The following is a 15,438-nucleotide window of genomic DNA, read 5'->3' on the forward strand; positions in this document are numbered from 1 at the left end:
ATATGTATATAGATGGCTAAATCGACTCCTCTCAACATTTTTTTATTCCAATTAATTATAATACCCTTGTGCACAAGTGCGCTAGTATTGAACAAAAAACGTGAAAACTAGAAATGAAGTCCGCGAGTATTGTTACAAAGCGAAAACTGCATATTATTACGATTTTATCTGATTGTATAACAATGTAAGAAATGAGAAAATGTAATGCTAATTCACGATAGACTTTAATTTTTTGTGTTTTCTTTTTTTTGTTTACATTGCGATGCTAATTGATAACGGTGACTCGACGTTTTGGCACATACAGTAACAAAGGCTTCAGATAACTATATTTCTTCGCGATGCGAATATTTAAATTTAGTAGATTTTACATTTGTATTAGGTTAACAGACTCATCTGTAGACTTTAGCACAGATTTGAAAAAAAATTATTGCATTGCGATTCATTAGCAGACTTTAATGAAACTTTGATACGGTAAAAGTTTTAATTAGCTTAAAAAGTTTTAATCAGCTTTTAAACGATTTACCTCCGAACTATTATTATTAATTTTCTTTGGTGTAATGAAATACGGTGTGCCAGGTAGCAATAGTTTCAGTATGCCGACTTGAAAATTAAGCAGTATTTTTTTTCTTTCTGCCTCATTCTTCAAAACATATTTTCATCGCTTCGTGCATGTTTTTTGAAATTTATTTAAATAAATAAAAAGAAAAGGTATGTGGTATACCGCATAGAATAAAGCATTTCAACAAAACATTAAAAAAAGAGTTACAAAAAAATTAATACAAAATAAAAATTGCTCAAAACTGTATTTTAAAAAGCAAAATGCAGTAATTCATTTTTATATCAATCAAAACATAACTTATTTGAATAATTAAATTTTTGATTAATCACATTTTTGAATAAAATTATTAATCACAATATCTACATATACCTTATAAAATCTGAATGATATTTTTGTCATTTGTTGCACCGTGGACGCTTTGTCCATTCCCGATCGGCTATCAGATCAAAATCGTCTTCCATTTTTTTATTTTTGCTGCTTACATTTTTAGCCATGTTTTTTAATTTTTTTTTTAATTTATTATTTAAGAGAGGTAACTTCATGTAGATATATGTATATACGAACAAAATGAACAGAGCTTTCAAAACTTTAGTTAAACAAATAATTGAGTAATAAACTCAACTTGCTCGCACAAACATGGGAAAAAAACATTTGGTATTTCATCACCACAGTGGCTTTTTAACTCAGGGCCTAAAGTTGTCATACAATATTTTCAATTGACTATAAATTCCTATGTGCTATATATAAAGAGTGATTTTTTAAGAGCTATAGGAATCTTTTTCAAAACAACACACGAAAAATTAAGAAAAATGCATGACATTTTTATTTAAATCGATAGTACAGTCCATAGAATTTAATGTTTGAAGATTATTTCATGCAAATGTTCCCCGCGACTGCGCTTCAAATGGTCCATCCGCTTAGTCCAACTTTGGCATACTCTTTCCAATGTTTCGGCCGATATCTCACATATAAATGCTTTAATGTTATTTTCCAATGCGTTTATTTAGGCAGGCTTGTTTGAGTAGGCATGAGCTTTAACATAGCCCCACAAAAAATAGTCTAGAGGCGTTATATCGCACGATCTGCTGTGTGGCATGTGGCACCGTCTTGCTGAAACCACATGTCATGCATGTCAAGCTCCTGCATTTTGGGAAAAAAGTGTTAGATATCATTTCACGGTAGCGCTCACCATTCACAGTTACGTTACGATTCGCAGCATCTTTGAAGAAGTACGGTCCAATGATACCTCCAGAGCATAAACCGCACCAAACTGTGACCTTTTCTGGATACATTAGTAGCTCTTGCAATTCTTCTGGCTGATCTTCACTCCAAAATCGACAATTCTGCTTATTTACGTACCCATTGATCCAAAAATGAGCTTCGTCGCTGAACACAATTTTTCGATAAAAAAGTGGATCTTCGGCCAACTTTCCAGGAGCCCATTCTGCGTTGCGAATGAAGTTGTTTGACAGTGAAACAAAACACGAAACGTGCGTCGGCTGTTTAAACCAACTGTTTAAAAAGATAATAGCTAAAAAATCACCCTTTATTAGCAAAATTCCATTAGATAAAAATATGTCTTTACTTTTACTGAAGCAGGCATGATAAATTGAGAACTTCGAAGCCGTTTTTCTGAAAGTTTTAGTTTTTGCTGTTATAATCGCAGTAAATGAGCAATATATTATTTCAATACTGAACAGAATCGATGAAACTAAAATTGCGCGTAATTTGCTGTTAAAGTATCGGCACCATAAACACCATTCACAATTTCAGCGGTCTGGCTTGCATTTACGTCTTAATCAAAGAAAAGCGTACAATGTACAGAATTTTCTCTGATGCACTTCCATTGTTAACACCCTGTAACTCACAATTGAAGTGAACAAACAAAAAACAGCAAAAGAGGTTTTTTAGTGCAAAATGTCACTTTGGCAACGATCATAAACTTTAAATTGTTTGATCGATACTTTACGAGATATCGATCCCTACAGCCATCTACCGAGAATTTCTTTCTTTTGATTTCCTTTTCCGAAAACTAATATTATTGTAATATTTCTGTCTGGCATTTAGTTTTGTGACGAATTCCATCACTTAATTAACTGAATGTCGATCGACAGTATTCAGTGAACTTCTTCATTTTTTTACAAGTTTGTAAAGAATTTTTTAATTAAATAATTAAAACTCACTTGCAATACGGTGAAGAGCGGAAAATACAAGTCTGGATCTTTGGCATCGGGCATGTTTGGCAACATTTGGCGCCCCACGAGCGCCGCTATAAAATACGTGTACAATACCAGCGTCACAACCTGCAAATAAACAATAAAGTAACGTTAAAGGAATAAAATAAATAAAATAAAAAAGCAAATTAACTAATTTAACGGCACATGAATTGTATTGCTTAATTGCTGGCTATTCAAGCTACCCACCTGCGTATACACAAGCGGCACGCACACTGTATCATAGCCAATCAGACCACCCAGGCGCCGCCGTATATCAGACAATTCCATCAGTATTGTTTGCACAATGTGATCGGATGCTATCAGGCCCTCCTTACGTGCCCGATTAATGATATTTGTAGCCCATACCAGTGGCATCCAGTACTTGGACATGGGGCTTTTGGCGTTAAGTGCATCGAAAATTTTCGATTCAGACACGTGCATGAGACCAGCATCCACGAGATGTTGTGTGGTGGGAAAGCGACGTTTTACACGCAGCGATATGCGTTGTAGTGTGATGACATAAGCAAGCACCATATACCGCATTATGTTACGGCGCATTAGACGACCCGTTTCATTCTGTAAATAATTGCAGATAAAAATTTGATATACTTATATGTACATTTGTATGGGCTTACATTAGTTTAACTACAAATATTAACTTACATTAACTCCACCAGTGGAGTTTGGTATTGCGGCGCTGATAAATAGCGCCAAAGTATCAGGCCAGGGCAATAATCTGTATTGCTCCCACCAACGTTGCACCACTTTGTTTACATAGAAACCCAGCACAAATGACATAGGTATACTTTCGCCCTGTTGGCCGAAATATATTCGCACTTTGGTAAAAATTCTGTAATGAAATGGGGACAAAATTGAAAAATTAAATGAAATCTAAAAGAGTATATAACTATGTATGTACTTGTACTTATTTGCCTACATATAGTTATATAATGAACTAAATAATGAATTATTTTAAATCGATATAATTTTGAATTAGAAGATAAGAGTTTATTAAATAGAAAAACGTTACAATATTTATGTTATCGCACAATTTACAGAATATGATATACATAAATCTTAATTCAACATCATTATATTTATATATTTATCATAGGTTTCGGGTTTTTAAACGATTTTTTCTTTTTTCGAAGGAAAAAACTACTATGAAAAACCTCCGCTTTACATCTTACAAGCTAGGGTTAATCTATACGCATTTAAGTACCACGGCCTAATTGAACTTTAAGAAAGTTCAGTTATTAGCAGATTGTCCGAAAAACTGGAACGAATTTTGAATCTTTCAGTCAAATTTTGTATTTGATCTGACAAAATCTTAGTTTTTGATTCATCATGAAGCTTTCTGGTGGAGAAATGCCATGGGAGTCGTAGCATCATTTTGAGTACCTTATTTTGGCAGATTTGCAGTTTCTTAACATACGACTTTGTGTCGGACTTATTCTTAACGAGTTTAACAAAACACTCCAGTCGTTTCTTTCTCCTCCTTTCAAGTCACTTTATTAGATGACTCCGAAGCAAAGACTATAGCAACTTCTGATTAGGTGACTCTTCGAGTGGTAGAAGAAAATAATCTGCAAAAAATTATTGGTGTCCATCGAATATCGCAGATGATGGAATGATAAACTATTTGAATTTTCCAGTGACATAGACATAACAATTAAGAGTTGAGTGTCTGCCCTGAAAGTATTCGATAAGGTATCCTGTATCTGGACTTCTCTGCATTGGAAAGAGCAAGTAGAGATAATTCGAGCCACGATCTTTTTTATTTTCATGGAAGAAAAAACCCAGCATCGGAAAAAAAATTATCAAAAATCAACGCGAATTTTGTACGCTTCAAACTGACACTTGATTATACGAATATTGAAGAGGCTATAAAACTGTATACTCGATACTATTAATATAGTTATATTATGCATATTTTTCTAGAAATTTTGTTTTAATTGTGAAATTTTGATCACAAAGTTTGAAACATTGATTTATATTTTTTGTGTAGAAGAATGAAGTATATTTCCATAAAATACTTCTAAAATTAAACAAAAAACAAAAAACTGTACAACTTTTTTATAAATTCCCTTGCGATAGTTAGGCAGTTTAGATGCGCCACCATCCAAGAAGCTCTAGGCGTAACAATCGGCTAGATGGTTACAAATTGTTAACACTAAATTGTTGGTTGTAAGGAAAACGGTGCTAATATTATGGACTCATCCTACACTACTCTTTTAGAAAGTACAAAATTATGCTATTAAGGAAAACCGGGAAAATGGACACGAGACGTACGGCTTTTTTTCGAGAGTGGGTCAGTACTTTAGCGTCATATTGTGATGACTGGCCTACATAAATAACTTCGAAACATTTAACCACCCTTTTCATAGTCCAAACTTAGAGCACTTTTAGATTATTACATATACATATGTATATATATATAAATATATGCGTTTTGATGTTGGGGAGACCTATAGTTTTAAACCGACTCCAAATGCAAATATTTTTAAAGGAGCTGTTTCATTACAAAAATACATATTAGAAACGACTTTTTCTTCATTTTGGTGTTTCACGGAGCTTCGAACCTACATCTTCCGAATGGTAGCCACGCACTAACCCATTCGACTATGGCGGTCGCCGATTATTACGTGGGTTTATTTACTAACAAAAAGAGCTTGGAGAAAATAAGAAAATACACTTGCATTTTCAACAATGGCAAATGCTTAAGTGATATATCTGCACAAAATTTTTCCTATTTAATTTCAAACTTCTTCCCTTAATTTCGCTAATTTTTTCACCTCCCATATCATAAGTCCATATTTACCTTCTGTTAAAAAAGCTCTACTGCCACTATTGTGAACACTTTTTCTGCTACTATGAAAAGAGAAATCTAGTGCAATATCCTCATAATTTGGTTTCAGCTGTGATACTTAGGAATTTCTGATTCCTTATTATGAGCTGAAAAACGTTATGTACAAATAACACCTAAATTTTAACTTAATTACCTGATAACGATTTATTTTTATGCGGACTTAAAAATCTTATTATGAGTTAGTCAAAAGTATTGAAAGTATTGCAAAGGGTGGTATATTTTTGGTTTATGTGAGAACGCAAATATTCCCATTATTTACAGAAGACGATTTCATTCATTTAGCTGCTTCGATGGCAGTTAACCCGGTTTTCTAAGACTTTAGTGACGGCTTCTAGCTCTATCTCTCGAACGGCTTGCCCGATTTTCAGCTGAATCGTCAATAGATTGCTCGCATAATATCGGTCTTTCATGCCACCGTACACAAAAATGCCTAACGGCATCAAATCGCAGTTCCGGAATGGCTAATTAAAATCGTCGAGACGACTGAGAACACAATTACCAACTTGACGCATAAAAGATCGATGTTGCATGGACTGTGACGCACCATCCTGCTGAAACCAAAGAACGCCCATGTTTATGTCTTCAATTTCAGGCCACAAAAAATTGCTTCTCATGCTCTGTAGCGCACACCCTTGACCCGAAAGGTGTTCTCAGCAGCATTTTCTAAGAAAAATGGGCCAATGACGCCGCCGTACCAAACTGTCACTCTCAGAGGATGCATTGGTTTCTTGACGGTCACGTGTGACCTGATACGACAGTTCGGTTTGTTAATGTAGCCGCAAAGATGAAAATGCGCTTCGCCAGAAAATAGGATTTTGGCTTATTTTCAATAAACGCGCTGTTTGGGCTGCACAACATTGACTTTGGAAATAAGTTTGCAATATTTTCCAACATTGTTCAAGCGCAAAGCGATTAATTTCGTTCTGCAGAGATATGATGCTGACTTTCTGCCAAGATTTCCCGCGAGAGAGAGCTGCTACTGTCAAAATAACATATGATTCTAAACTCAGTCACACTATATGGACCACCGTGTATAAGTATAGTAAGTATACTTTATACCTGTGCCGTGATCTTTCGTAGTAAAATATGAAAGTAAAACAAGATCTATGTACAATTTTACTCGTTAGAGGTGTAGCCAAATATTAATTAAATTAATACTTTGCACAAATTGACAAAATTTTACGGTTATAATAGTTCTCCTGCATACTCACATTTGTTGTTGTTCATTTAATACGAGTCTATAGACTAAATTAATTGTATAATATAGACATAAATAAGCGATCAATTCACGCCACACCAATTTGTAAACACTGCCACGCCATCTAAAAATAAATAGAAAAAAGTGGTTTTAATTGCGGTATTGCTAAAATAACTAGGCTTTAGAAAATATTAATAAATATTGCAAGTAATGTATGCACATAATTAACCTGTTCTGTTTCACAGAAAATAAATAGTCAAATAAATATCTGCAACTTCGAACTTTTATAGAAATTATTTGCTTACAGTATCTGCCCAAGAAATTACGAACGATAAGCAAATATTACTGAAACTAACTACGGTAAGCAACGAAAAAGAAAGTATTGAGTGCATATTAAAAAAATCAAAAAAAAAAAATCTTATTCAAATAAAAACATTTTAGTATTCTATATATTTTTTATTTTAATTATTTGCGTAGTTTGTGGTGTACTATGTAGAAACTTTTGATATGAAATTTATTTAAAATTTCCCATAATTTGGCGTCGATCTCTCACATATTCTTAGGGCCGTTTTCTCAGCTTGCAAATGTAATACGATAATACGAAACAAACAAACAAACAGTCGGCGCGCACCCACGGTTATAATTTCGAGGTTGTAAAAGACTTCGTTTATTTAGGAACCAGCATTAACACCGATAACAATGTCAGCCTTGAAATCCAAGGTAGAATCTCTCTTGCCAACAAGTGCTACTTTGGACTAAGTAGGCAACTGAGCAGTAAAGCTCTCTACAAGACTCTCATCATGCCCATCCTATCGTATGGCGCAGAAGCTTGGACGATGACAACATCTGATGAAGCGACGCTTGGAGTGTTCGAGAGAAAGATTCTGCGTAAGATTTTTGGACCTTTGCACGTTGGCAACGGCGAATATCGCAGACGATGGAACGATGAGCTGTATGAGCTTTACGACGACATAGACATAGAGCAGCGAATAAAGATGCAGCGGTTACGTTGGCTGGGTCATGTCGTCCGAATGGATACAAACGCTCCGGCTTTGAAAGTATTCGATGCGGTACCAGCTGGTGGTAGCAGAGGAAGAGGAAGGCCTCCTCTGCGTTGGAAAGATCAGGTGGAGAAGGACTTGGCTTCACTTGGTGTGTCCAATTGGCGCCAGTTAGCACGAGAAAGAAACGACTGGCGCGCTTTGTTAAACTCGGCCAAAATCACGTAAGCGCTTATAGCGCCAATTAAGAAGAGAAGAAATGTAAACGATTTACAGAACGGAACAAAAAATTGTTTTGTACTTTAAAATTAAGCTGAATATTAAACATATATCCGAACCTTTGCCATTTTACTTTACATATTCATTTTCGATTAATTTTGAAGAAATTTTTATTAAACGCCTTCAACCAATCTGAACGATGCATAGGGAAAGAAAAGTAGTAACATCTAAAGGAAAATAATATTAACGTTTTTATATATCATTCATGCAAATCCATAAAAGACGACATTGAATTTGCAAATAAAATACTTTGTAAACTAAAGTCAAATTCTAGCTGAAGGAAGAAGCGGAAGAGAAGATACTCTCACTTTGACAAGCACCAATCAGCTGATGAAACACCATCACCTTGTATAGATTCGCTTAGATTCTTGCTTTTAAGTGCTTTGCTCTTTGTAAAAGAATTTAAAAACCAAACCCTAGTTACAAAAATTTAAAGGAAATGTCAACTGACCTTTAAATATGCATATATTATATATCGGCTCAAGAGTTTAGTAAACGCGTTTACCGTCCAGATGGTCTGTCAAACTAGAGATAAGTTGAAAAGTGTCCTAATACTTCATTTTTGAATTGTTACTTTATAAATTTTTTGTTAATATTTTCTTCTTCTTCTTGATTGACTGATTCTTCTGCGCCATACGATAGGATGGACATGATGAGAGTTTCATTCGCCGAGAAACGACTTTACTACTCAATTGCCTACTTAGTCCAAAGTAGCACTTGTTGGCAAGAGAGATGCCCCGTTGGATTTCAACGCTGTCATTATTTTTCGTTAATACACTTTCCTTTTAAGTAACAACGATTTTCGTTCGATCGCAGTCTACGATAGTGCTTCCAAATTTAGGTCTCACTCGCTTAGGCTGAAGTGAAAAAATGCTGCATATTGCATAGAAAGCTGATTATTCCAGGGATGCCTCATACTATGGTATTTGAATATGATACCCGCGCATTGCTCAGCACAGAAGTGTGCTGTTCCAATAGTAAAGAAACGAAATGGTGCAGATTTTCCTTCTGAAATAAGATTTCAATTCATAATCGAATATGAGCTCTTCACTATTGAAAGAACACCAGAAGTAGAAAAATATTTTCCGTTTATCCTTCGAATGTAATTTAAGACCCCGTCATGGCTGTAAGGCAGCATTCGCTTAAGATGACCTTTAAAAAATTAGGGTGCTGATGAAGCTTTTATTCTTTTTGAAATAAGGGAAAATGCTATTATTTTTCACCATTCTTACTTTGTTCAAATCGGTGCCTTTCAATACTTTTCGACTTTCGAGCCGAGCTTCACATGTATACGTACATATAATGCTAAATTTTCTTAGAAGCTACATATTACCGTTTATAACTTGTTGTACAGATACTGTACACACAAATAATTACCAATGTTTAAGTATTATATATCTTAAAAAATATTTAGTTGGCTTGATATTGGTTGTTATCAATAGTTCACAGCAATCGCGATTATTTTTAGACTTTTCGATTAGTTTTACCCCTCTGCATTAAATTAGACGAATTCTTAGTCTGGGAGTTACTCAGCATATTTTGAAATAAATTTCTATACATGTTTCTGAATCTATTATTCAGAAACCTATACACACAGTTTTGCATAATCAGTTTTCGCACAACAACCAAGCGTTTTGGCACACCATTCCAGTTTGCAGGCCTGTAGGAAACTCGTTTGTGAGCGAACTCCAGCCGCAGTTGATTTTGTCTTACGAACGAGTTTTAACAACAAACAGATGCCTTTTAATGCTACCTCATAGACAATAAACGATTTGGATCACGATTTTAGTTCAATTGCTTTATCCAAAGGATTACACCGAGCCAGTGTGAGCCCCACAAATCTTGCTTATGGCTCTAAGGTATAAGTATTCACGTTGACATTAGAAACTGCCAAACTTCAAGTATCAAATTTTAAGTTTAACCGGAAACGCAAGAGTTCTGCGAACGATAATATAAATAGCATATCTCGTATAAACCATTATTATTTAATTATTATTTAAATATTCATGTCAACCACATAAAAAAATGTGTTGTATTTACTCTGTAGCGATTATTTATTTCGAGTCTGCCTGACATGCATTTGAAATCGCCCATCAGAAATCTGATATCTTCAAACAGATTCAACGCATCATTTATGTGACTGAAAATTAAAATGCAAATATGTTTCATAACTCTCGCCATAAATTATACTTATACTATTCTGTTTGTTTTTTTGCAAACATTTAACAACAACAGATGCAAGTAAAATATAGAAAAAATCAAAAAGTCAAAAGTCACACTTATGCGCATACTCGTATTTATAATTTTGCATAACGGATGATAATCGTAGGACAAAGCTGAATACCTGTAGTTTGTAGTTTTTGAAGTATTTTTACTCAGAATGAGCTATGGAATATTTGTTTTTTCTCATACAAGTGAATCTGCGTTAATGCACGTATGATAATATCCCATTAAGAAAGAAAAATAAAATGTCAAGATGTCAGTATATAAACAAAAAAGTAATGCAGTAGATAATATTTACATATATATAGTATACATATATGAATGTTATAAAAGTGCTATTATTCATTTGTTTTTATAGTAAACAATTTATTAGGCCCTTTCTGCATGAGATATGTCAATTGGTAAGGTATACCAGCTTTTAGTTAACACGTATTAAGGCATGCATGTACATATACATATATATATACATAGATATTTGTATACTATCTATGCACGAAACTCAAACATTTGTATGATAATTTCGCTTTATTATAGAAAACTCCCTCTGTACAAATATATTTGGTCACGGTAAAATCCGTAAATGTGAAACACATTTATAAAGAAAAATTTTTCAGAGTGAGAATTAATTCAAGGTTTCAGCAAAATTTCACTTAAATGTGATTCACAAGAAATTTGATTGAAACCTTGAATAACTTCTCGCTGTGAAAAATTGTACTTTATTTCAAAAGGGAATTAATAAAATATTATTAGAAGGCCATTACGCACTGCGACCAGAGCTGATCTATTGTGAAAAATTTATAAAATAACTTGTCGCTAAAACTAATTATTTCTCTCACTAATCACTACATTATATCATCTTCAAATTCGGTTTAATCTGACCTGGGGCATCGCGGAAAATGCCGCTCTATTAACTTAATTCTTAAAAAATGCTTTAAAACAAGTAATTTCGCAATTTTCAACTAAATAAAATTACTTATTTTTACTTAAATTTCTTTTTATTATAAGACACAAAAGAGAATATTTTATGTATAAAAATTATAAATTAGCAATCAACATGATTGGTCATAATTTGCAAGTAATATAACTTTTTCAATTCAAACGTGCCTTAGTTTTTCAATTGCGAATTTAAATAATATTATTTAAATATTTCCAATCCAAATGCTGATGGCTGCTCGCACTATTTCTTCAACGAACAGTGAAAACTTTTACTCTCGATGCTACTTCTGAGGTTGATGTTCATTTGCCTAGTCGTGGTCGCCTTTGAATGTATTTTATAGATTTTAGTGGGCGGATCAAACAATAGCGAGTTGTTAATTTATCTACTTATATTAGTGATAAAGGAAACTCTTCGTGGCATTACAGTGAAGTTGGCAAAATACATGCTAGGGTACAATCGCAACCTCTGCATTATACTTCGATCGTCTTTTGTCAGCCCCACTAACCATATTTACATGAGAACCAATTATGAATAATTATTCCACTAAAGATAAGCGAAGAGCCTTTGGCGACATTAACAATTATAATTGCCCTAACCAATATTACTTCGAACCTTTACCATTTTTTCCCATAATCACCACGTTACAAAGTTAAAAACATTTTGTATATAAATAAATTTCATACTTCAATAAAAAACCATAAGACTTAATGGTTTGAACTTTGTACAGGGTCCGGCACTCGAAGTGTAACCAACTTCAAAACGCTCGCGTCTGTTAGTTGGCCAAATGACAGTCCAAAGTATTGTTTACAAGCGTGCGACGCGAAAAAAGAAAATCAATAATGGATTTCAAATGTAATAGTGCGACTGCATTATATTTGGCTGGAAAATCACAACCAGCGACTTTGGAGGACAGGGTCCGAACTGAAAGATTCATCGAGGCGCTGAAAAAAGACATTGTCCGCGAGTGGGCCAAATTCCTTGCAAGTCACATTCGGGCAGCTGCGATTCGTTTCTGGACCGTCTCAAGGCCATAGTCAAGACAAAACGTGATCATATCTAGTGACAGTAAATTGATTCTAAATTTGATATTATTTTCACACATTTTTACTTTGAATTGAATAAAAGTAATTTTCCAAACTAAATTTATGTACAATATTGGAACAGACAGGCGGCCCAGTCGAACTAGCAACATTCTTCGCAATAAACCTTAAATACCTCAAAATTACCTAGCTAAAAAGTTGAAATATATATTTTATTAATTTTTGTGTTCTACTTAGATACATACATATGTATATATATATACATACATATATATATATATATATATATAATATAATTGGCGCGTACACCCTTTTTGGGTGTTTGGCCGAGCTCCTCTTCCTCTTTGTGGTGTGCGTCTTGATGTTGTTCCAGAAATGGAGGGAACAGTTTCAAGCCGACTCCGAACGGCAGATATTTTTATGAGGAGTTTTTTCATGGCAGAAATACACTCGGAGGTTTGCCATTGCCTGCCGAGGGGCGACCGCTATTAGAAAAATGTTTTTATTAATTGAGTTTTACCAAGATTCGAACCAACGTTCTATCTGTGAATTCCAATGGTAGTCACGCACCAACCAATTCGGCTACGGCGGCCGCCACATGTGAACATATAGGTACTTATACATAAAACAAGCACCCATTATTTGATTACAATTTTAAGCCAAATTTGAGTAAGTGTCTACATTTCTAAGACCGCCACTGTAACTTATAAGCTCTCCGTGAATTTAATTTAAATCAAGGAAAGCATAAACCAAAAAAACCGAAAAAAACAAATATTACTTTGCAATAAGTACCACCGTTCATATTGAGTTGTGAAGTAAATATCTGCCTTTTACGATAATTTGCCATTGTGTCAATGTGATGGTCGTGTTTTTTTAAATTATTCGCCTGAATGGCACACGCTTAAAACTTCATATTACATATATAAAAAGTAAGCCTGCAATATTTTTTATTTTTTTGTTGTGCAATTCAGGGATTTAATGTTTGACGGTCAACAATTTGATTGATTTTTTCATAGAGCTTGTTTGTATATTATTGTCTGTTGCTGTTGGAGTGTTTTCTGAATCAATAATTTTTTGAACTATTTTTTAGGCTTCTTGACATTCAAAAAGTTCGCAAATATACGTCCTTGCAAAAACAAATTTTATATTTCCGATACGCAAACGCCATATATATACAAACTTGTACATACATATATGACACATACATACATGCATGCTTGAATTCTGTATTAATTTTGGCCCATATATTGTACTATTTTTTCATTTATTCACAAAAGATAATTTTAAATTCAATACGCGTACATGCGTATACAGTTTCTAGGGAAAGTTATTAAATAAAAAAAATGCCTTAAACGACTTAAGGGGATCCGGAAATGCGGAAATTCCCAATATAATATAATAGCTTCTACATTAACTAGGTAGAGAGTGGTCTGCGCGCTCCCTTACCTCAAACTTTGAAGTTTTATCACAAAGCGACTTTTTTCGGTCTGGTGTTGTCAAAAAAAAAAACAACTATTCAACTGAGTCGTCGGAAATTTCAATATGTTGTTCGCAACATCAATGGCTATCGGCCGTACTAGAATCATATTATTATTTCAATTATTTCGTATCTTTTTGATTAAGAAAACTGGAAAAAACCGATTTTTAGGGTGTCAAATTCAAAACCGAACCATTTTGTCAAACAGTTATACTGATTAATAATTTTTTTTGGTTTTTGTGATACAGATAAATAGAAGAGCCAAAATGGACAACACCGTTCAATATTTTGGGAGGGTCGACTTCAGCACCATTTTTTAAATTATTAAAATGAAAAAAAATTATTTTTTAATTTATTTTAATAATAATTTAATAAAATAATAATAATTCATTTTTTTAGTTTTTTTTTTCATTTTTGTATGTAAAAGAAGTTAAATAAAAAGGCTAAAAGATTTAAATATCGTTTTTCATTATTTTATTGTAAAAAAATCCTGAAAATACCTTAAATTTTAGGGCTCTAGACCACTTGGACCCCCTTATTATCGAATGTCAATTAAATTTGGTAAAAAATACGCTTTATTTATGAGCATATATATGCATGTAAGCACATATAATATAAATATCGGTTATAATTAGGAATGGATATAAATGTACGCAAACGTGTACATTTTTAAGCTGGCTGGCAAAACAGGTCTGACTCGGGTTTCAGTATTAGAAAAAGTGTGTTTGTATATTTAAAGCCAAGATATAACTTAAGTACAATTTATAATACTTGAAATAAATAACAAATGAATGTACAGATGGCAAGTGTACTTACTTTTGAAATACTTAATGTATGTATATGTATATGTATGCCCATATTTTGAAATTTAACTTACTATCGCTCTGAGCGTTCTGTATCGTGACCAATCTCGGTTTGGTAATCAGATTATTTCTTTTATCTTCGAAATTTCTTGAAATACGCTTTATATACGCATTAATAAAGTTTCCGTATGAATACAGAATTTTAGTTTCTTTTATTTATGTTTTATTTTCGATTTTATTTGCTCCTTTTTATTTTGTTTTATTTTCTTTTTATTATTTTCTGTTCTAGCATTACAAATAAAATACTATCTTTCTCATTGTATTATTGGATGAAGTACTAATTTAGGCTGTTAACATGTTTTATTTGGGAAATCAATGATATCAGGTGAAGTATATGTAAAGTAAAAATGTGAGCCATCGTGTCATACTTAATACATACCACGAAAAAGCCGTAGCAACTCAACATTTTTACAAGCTTTGACAATTTATTTATTTATGTTTTCATTTCATTTACGTTTTATCATAGAACAGTTCATCTATAACGAAGAACAAGTAATCCCTGTTACAAATTATATACAAGATTTCTAAAAGTTGGATAAATTTTCATCAAAAGTTCAAGTTTTTTAGCAGTGCTTCTAAAGAAAATTTAAGTACGCAGTTTCACAACCCGTTTAATTGTAGTATAGGTTAGTTTATGTTAGACTGGTTGGCATTAAGCCACGCATAGACCTTTTGGTCCCTAGCGGTACCAGATGGAGACCGACCTCTATGAATACTGAAAGTAGACGTCATGTAGGATGTCAGCGCTTTTGGCGAATCTAAGCAGAGCTGAGAGA

At 33.4% G+C, this 15,438-nt stretch overlaps 1 protein-coding gene across 4 annotated transcripts in view; it reads right to left on the minus strand.

Moving 5' to 3' along the window:
- Positions 1 to 15,438, minus strand: part of LOC129240784 (bestrophin-2-like) — a 103,187-nt gene that overhangs the window by 28,335 nt on the left and 59,414 nt on the right. For all 4 annotated transcript variants that reach the window (XM_054876771.1, XM_054876768.1, XM_054876770.1 and 1 more), the window contains 4 exons: positions 6,856 to 6,966; positions 3,439 to 3,625; positions 2,983 to 3,351; positions 2,743 to 2,862 (listed from right to left, as the gene is read on the minus strand). In XM_054876771.1, coding sequence (XP_054732746.1) covers positions 2,743 to 2,862; positions 2,983 to 3,351; positions 3,439 to 3,625; positions 6,856 to 6,966 — 787 coding nt within the window. The remainder of the gene's footprint in view (positions 1 to 2,742; positions 2,863 to 2,982; positions 3,352 to 3,438; positions 3,626 to 6,855; positions 6,967 to 15,438) is intronic.

Source organism: Anastrepha obliqua, chromosome 3 (genome assembly GCF_027943255.1).
Source record: "Anastrepha obliqua isolate idAnaObli1 chromosome 3, idAnaObli1_1.0, whole genome shotgun sequence".
NCBI classification, from domain to species: Eukaryota; Metazoa; Arthropoda; class Insecta; order Diptera; family Tephritidae; genus Anastrepha; species Anastrepha obliqua.